At 44.1% G+C, this 6,979-nt stretch overlaps 1 protein-coding gene across 2 annotated transcripts; it reads left to right on the forward strand.

Annotated features, from left to right (window-relative positions):
* Positions 1–2,499: 2,499 nt before the first annotated feature.
* LOC306945014 (myosin regulatory light chain 2, smooth muscle minor isoform) lies at positions 2,500–6,125 on the forward strand (the record flags this gene model as incomplete). Of its 2 annotated transcripts, XM_079533694.1 has the most annotated exons (3): positions 2,500–2,689; positions 2,865–3,026; positions 5,953–6,125. In XM_079533694.1, the coding sequence occupies 3 exons, from the start codon at positions 2,506–2,508 to the stop codon at positions 6,123–6,125; spliced, it is 519 nt and encodes a 172-aa protein (XP_079389820.1). The 2 variants fall into 2 exon arrangements, with proteins under 2 accessions (XP_079389820.1, XP_079389819.1); XM_079533693.1 differs by lacking the exon at positions 2,865–3,026 and having other exon boundaries at positions 2,506–2,689.
* Between the last annotated feature and the right edge of the window lie 854 nt (positions 6,126–6,979).

A 6,979-nucleotide genomic window follows, 5' to 3' on the forward strand; every position in this document is an offset into this window, starting at 1 on the left:
GGTGGCGCTGCTTCTCGGGGCCGCGCTCGGCTACACCGCCATCCTCCCATCACCAGCCCTACTACCTCTAACTCGAGGGGAGGCCTGATGGCGGCTGCAGCTCCTCGCAAGGAGCGGAGGGGCAGCGCTGAGCTCTGCTCTGTGTGACAGCGACAGGGCCTGAGGGAGCGGCATGGAGCTGTGTGAGGAGAGGGCAGCTGGGGGTTAGGGACAGGTGCTGCATGGTGGGCATGGAACGGGCTGCACAGGGCCCTCAGTGCTGGAGTTCAAGGAGTGTTTGGACAAATCCAGTACAGAGCAGTACATTTGCAACTGGTTCAACTTAACCGATGGCAGGATTTTAGATTAAGATCTGAAATAACTACCTTCATAATCAAATTTCAACACACAGTTCAGTTGTTCAGGATTGTCCCGGATTACTTTAATAACTCTGGTATTGTCTTAGTGTCTCTACCTCTTTTCTGCCCACTTGCACTTTGCATATAATTACCGTGAAACTATGAGCCATACCTGGTGAGCAAAGGGCATTTTTTTCCACAAGCGTGTTCTTGATTCAACAAAGTTGAGTACCACTGCATCTTCATGCTAGTTTTGGAAAAGGGATGTTAGAATTCGCCAGGGAAGTAGTCTTAGTAATTAACTAGGTAACTTCTCAGACCTCATGACCTTAGCTCTTCTGAGAAGGAGTAAAAATTTGGGCCTTCCAGCAATTAATGTCTCTGCCTCCAAATCTGGAACCATAGCTTCCAGAGGATGCATTACAGAATCACAGAATTGTTAGAGTTGGAAGGGATCCTTTAAGGCCACCCAGTCCAACTGCCCTGCAGTGAACAGGGACACCTACAGCTGCATCAGATTGCTCAGAGCCCCTCCAGCCTGACCTTGAATGCTTCCAGGGATGGGGCATCCACCACCTCTCTGGGCAACCTGTTCCAGTGCCTCACCACCCTTATTGTTAAAAACTTCTTTCTTATATCCAATCTAAATCTCCCCTGTTTTAGTTGGAAACCATTCCCCCTCGTCCTCTCACAATAGACCCTGGCAAAGAGCATGTCCCCTTCTTTCTCATAGCCCGTTTAGGTATTAACTTCAACATGTACAGTGCCCAAACTTAACCCATCGACATTAGGTGCAATTGGAAACTGCAGAGAAACCTGTTCATCTTATTTTTTTTCCCCCTTTTCATTTTTACTTACCATTTTACTCAGGCACTGGCTGTATACTGGTGAATCTGACAGCAGTAGGAAAAGGGATAAAGGAGAGGCAAGCTGACAGCACAGCTCTCCAAACTGACAATATTTCACAGTTTTTTATGTCTTTAAACAACGATATTACAGAGTCCGAGCGACTGTATAGACCTCAAGCCCGCAGAATGTGCCTAAGCACCCTGCTTAGGAAGGTTTCTAAACCAGAGGAGCACCTGAACCAGAGAAGCAGCTGACTCAGGGGCTAGAGGTGAATTTTGAAGCCCTCAGGGTAAGCCGGCACACCAGCACGCAGGCACGACGGACCCCCGCCGCCACCTCCTGCCCCGGCCGCCCCCGCCCTGGAACGGCGGCGCCCCGCCCCGGCTGCACCACCGCGCCGCTCCCGGGGGGGGAACGGGAGGCTGTGGAGCCGTCCCGAGGCGGCCGTCCCAGTGTCTGCGATCGCTCCGGCAACGCTGCTGCTCCGCGCTCTCCCCTGGCGGCCCCACAGCCCCTCCCCTGGCCGCCCGGCCCCGGTCCCGGCCCGCCGCCCTCTTCCACCCACCGCCAGGAGGGCGGTGGTTTTTCCAGGAAGCGCCTGAGCTGCTGCCGCTTCCTCCACTCGCCGTCGCACCGAGGCTCCGCGGCAGCCGCTGAGGTGAGGATGGGGGTGGGGGGCGGCCGCTGGGGGCAGCTGCGGTGTGAGGCGGCGGAAGCGTCGCAACTGCTGCTGTCTGCAGAACAGCCTGCACCGTTTCTCTAACGTCGCAAAATGGGGGGGTTGTTTGCTTTTTTTTTTTTTAAATAATAGAAGGCAAGGCAAAGACCCACTGTTATATAGAACAGTAATCCTTGCTGCTGTCAGGTGCCACGCGTTGGCACTTCAGACTTTGCTCAGGTGAACCGAGCTCGAGTTCTCTTTCCCCTGCTCTCGAATATTACACATATCTATAGAGTTATTTCGTGAGCTCAGCAACAGCTTTCTGAACCTCCCTTTTCTCGTTTAGGGTTGAGACCGGAGTTCCATTCTTGTAGACAGATCTAAGGAGGGAATCCAGACAAAAGCTGTTCCTTCTCAGAGTGAAAGGTACGTGCAACTTTATATGTTGGTGACTTTTTTCTTTGTTTTGGTCTGTCCTGTCCTATTTCCTGCTTCTCTTTTGCCCTTCTTCATTAAGGAAATATGTTCTGATGAGAGGAAGCAGAAGGGCGGTAGAGGTGCTTTCTGACTCTGAAAGCCTAAAACTTAGTACGTTCTTCTCAAGTCCTAACTCTGGCCTTATTCTATTTACTTTTCTCTCAGTATCCCACAATCAACATGTCTAGCAAAAAAGCAAAGACGAAGACCACCAAGAAGCGCCCTCAGCGCGCCACGTCCAATGTATTTGCCATGTTTGATCAGTCCCAGATTCAGGAATTCAAGGAAGCCTTCAACATGATTGATCAGAACAGGGATGGCTTCATTGACAAGGAGGACCTGCACGACATGCTTGCCTCCCTCGGTAATGTCTCTCTTCTGTTTACAGCTGCCAAACGTATTTGTGCTATTGTAATTAAAACACTGAGTTTGGGATAGCTTATGAGAGGTGTCCCACTTTGTATTACAATACTCAGGTGACTTTTATCTATTCTTTTATGTTAGTTTAAAAGCTAAAGCAGGAATTGTTTTGTTTGTAGGAAAGAACCCAACAGATGAATACCTGGATGCCATGATGAATGAGGCTCCAGGCCCCATCAACTTCACAATGTTCCTCACAATGTTTGGTGAGAAGCTCAACGGCACTGATCCAGAAGATGTCATCAGGAATGCTTTTGCTTGCTTTGACGAAGAAGCAACAGGTATGTGGGCGAAACTCAACTGCTTTGGGATATTTGTATTGATTATATGGGACGTTTCTGTGACATTTAAAAGGAGTAGATGTGGAACCTATAATGCCACTGAGTTTGTCCTTCCCCTGTGGTAGGCTTGAGATATATATGAATATGTGATGTATTCAATATTTGAAGATAGGTGATCCAGCGTATGCAAACCTTTTCTTCTGACTCTTCATCTTGCCTAGCATGTCTTAGGCTATGATAACAAATAGCCTATGTCATGCCCTCACACTCAGCTCAGTTGTTTTAAGGTAGCAGGAAGGACTGTAGTGATTTACAGATATAATCAGGGTGGGGTCTAGAAGACAGAAATGGCATTGAATAGACTGGCATAATGAGGGAGGAGGAAGAATGAAATGCAGAGTTCACTTCTACTGTATCAAGCTTTCAAGGTTGTGTCTGTAATCATGAAGTTAGAGTTTATGCTTTTATTTATTTATTAATACAGGAAAACATTCTGGAGAACTGTGTAGCAGGCAGAGATTAATCCTAAGGTTATTCTATGGAAACGCAATATCAGGGCTTTGACACGTCGTGAACCTGCCATACCAGTGTACACAGAAATCACATAGCCTCTGCACTATAGATAGCACTGCACCTATTACTTTTCTCACAGTGGTCTACCACGGTGCTGCCATCTAATCTGTGGATGTGCGCTCTGAACCTTTCAAAGGATATTAGTCCATTTCAAGCAGCTATTTTCTGTCTGTGTATTTTTAGCACCTTTTGCCTTTTCAAAGTGCTTTCCCTTCCCGTTGGGATGTAGGTAAACAGGCTTTCTGTTGGTAAAGGCTTTTCAAATGTTAATTGACTTCCTCCCTCTCAAGGGAAATCTCTTCACCATCTCCTGGAGAAGGAATTTTTTTTAGTCGGTTATTTTCTTTCCACAGGTAGTCTGACTCACTGTGCTGCAAGGCTTTTTTTGTGTGCACCAGAACACGAGCCTGTGAATTAGGATATAAAGACAGTGACAGTGCTACCAGTTCTTTTGAACAGTCACTTTCTGTGTCTACATAGATAGTACGTTACTAGGTCAGGCCCCCATGTTCTGATAAGATTGAATTTTGTCATCTTTAAACTCAATGATGAACCTCTTAGTCTAGTCCTAGGATAATGTGAAGATAATGATTCCACAGTATTTTTTCTGCCTTGTGCCATGCTCACACTTTCACCGGGAAACATGTTAAATATCTATGCTGTCCTATTTATTAACAGTAATCAAGATGCAGTCTTCAAAATAACATGCATTCTACATTACTTTTTATTTTTGCTCCTTATTCATTTTATCCTCAGGTTTAGCTCTTCCAGCTATGTTGAACCCTCGTGCTTTTATTTTCTTTTTATTTTTCCTTCTTTCAATTTTAATCATCTCCATGTGTCTGTGTTATGTGCCTGATTTCCTATTCTACATCAGTGCAGTTCTTCTGAGGCAGAATGATACAAATCAGACCCACTTGGTGAAGATGAAGGAGCTGGACTTGGTTTTATTTACTTTTCCTATATTTTCAATGTTGCTGTTGATATTACTTCAGCATTACTGTCCCATAAAACAGTAGTACCATGAAATTAGCATAAAGGCTTATATCTGTCTTCATTTAGTATAACTTTTTTTCTGCTCTTTGATCCCGCTCTGTCATCTGTTTTGTGCTGACTGCCAAACGTTAAATCTCGCATTTTGCTTCACTAATTAGATTACTCCCTGTCTATACTGAAACTGTGCGAGAGCTTGTTTTAGGGGGAGTGGGAAAACTATTTACTTTATGATTCTGTGCTGCTAAAACTTTTAGTGTATACTCTTCTGGTAACCCAGTGCGGTGTTTCAACATCTAACCTACTCAGACAAAAGCAATTAAGTCCTTGAGGCTAAACTTGCTGCACCAAAGGCCTTGCATTCTTTGTATACTAATCCTTATGTCATCTCTCATCACTGTTTGGTCTCTGTGGTGCTGTTGAAGTACAAAGACTTAATGCCTTTAGCTTTTTTGTTGTTTGTTCTTTTTCCCCTTTCTTTACTCACACCTGCAAAGAGACAACTGCAAAATCTGACCCACTAATTGAACATTCTCCTCCTGGTTTTAAAGGAGAACATTGTTGTTAGCCTTCTTCATTTGGATTCATTAATCAAGGGCTGGTCTACCTATGCTAGTATGATGCTGTTTTAACATATTTAACATGTGTTGTAATGTGTTTGTGTTGTTTTTTTCCTGTGCTGCTTCCCCACGGCACGGAGCAGCCTCATGGCAATTTATCATGCTCACTGACTGCCTTTTGATTCCCTGACTCCCTATTTGGTTTGCTCTCTAAAGAACTTTGTTTGCTTAAGTTTTATGACTCTGTTTCCAAAGCAGAATTTATTTTTATCACATCCCAACTGATTCTAAATAAGTCCTTGTTGGTGTCTACTAATGATTTCCAACAGTACTGCCTAGTTTACTTTTTCTTGGTATATTCCTCTATCTCTGTTCTTTTACTGATTTGACAAGGCATGGGAGGTCTCATTTCTGCTCCTACCTCTCCACGGTACACATTCTTCCTCTTTCCTAGGTTAATTTACTCAATCCTGCCTTAAAGTCTGTTCTGTTATAAACTCCTTCCTTGGACGCTTGCCTGCATCTCGCTGATCCACACATGTCAGCTCCAGTGACATCATCATAGAATGGCCTGTGTTGAAAAGGACCATAATGCTCATGCAGCACTGAAGAGCCAACCCGTGGTTGTTTGGTCCCCACGGGAAACTAGTTAATAAAGGATGCACAAATCTATCTAAGTCCATCAAGAAAAAATATTATTCAGTTAAAAGAATTGGGCTGTCTTAATGTTCACCGCACTGCTTTCGAAGACCTGCTGGAGACAACTTCCATTTTGTGTTTCTCTTTACATTGCATTCTAGGGTTCATTCAAGAAGACTACCTGCGGGAGCTGCTGACCACGATGGGAGACAGGTTCACAGACGAAGAGGTAGATGAGCTCTACAGAGAGGCACCAATTGACAAAAAGGGCAATTTCAACTACATTGAATTTACACGCATCCTTAAACATGGAGCAAAAGACAAGGATGACTGAGCAAATCCCTGAACACCTGTAGCTTTTACTTTCCCCCCCCTTTTTTTTTTTCCTTTCTTTCCCTTCAGATTCTTTCTTTTTTCTTGTTGGGACCCTTTGCATACATTTTCGGCATTTCTGCTTTTGCCTCTGAAGACTCTGGGGCTGCTCAGGCACACCTGCGCTTTTGCATTAAGACTGAAAATGTGTAGGGAGAGAGGATGGCTTAGAGTGACAGAGGTTTAGGAACAAAGATTTGGGGTGGGGAGGCACTTAAAAGTGTCAGTGTTACTCATTCTAACTAGATTTTTGCAACTTACGGTAACTTTTTCAATAAAACACCGCTTTATTAAATACGTCATTAAACAGTTTCATACTAGAGGTAGGCTGCTTATCTAATCATTTCTGTAAATACTTTTGCAGCTGTATGCAGTCATGGTATTACCTATTTTTGCTTTAATGAAGCATAAGTCACTTATGCATACTGAATTTGTACGTCAGTGACTGAGCGCTTCCCAGTGACTGAGTACTTCATTTCCTACTGTGAGCATATACAATGAAGAAATTCACATCCTTCACATGTTAGCACATTAGAAATTAATGAGTTTTGTCCTACACTTGCACGCTAAGATTTTAAAATCCTATGGGTGTAATGGAGGTGGTATTTCACTCTCATCGTAACTGCTTTATTTCTGGATGCTGAGTACAACATTAATACTGCTTTTTTAAACTTACAAGGTAAATCCTAGTGCTTTCTGTAAAATAAAAAAGGCTGTGTATGAGCAGAGTGTTCGAGTGATGCCTCTTACCACACCCACAGCACCGACAGTATAGAATCCATTTTATTTAATTGCAACCATTTTTTTTTTTCCTTC

The sequence above is a fragment of the Tetrao urogallus genome (assembly GCF_951394365.1).
Source record: "Tetrao urogallus genome assembly, chromosome: 3".
Taxonomy (NCBI): Eukaryota; Metazoa; Chordata; class Aves; order Galliformes; family Phasianidae; genus Tetrao; species Tetrao urogallus.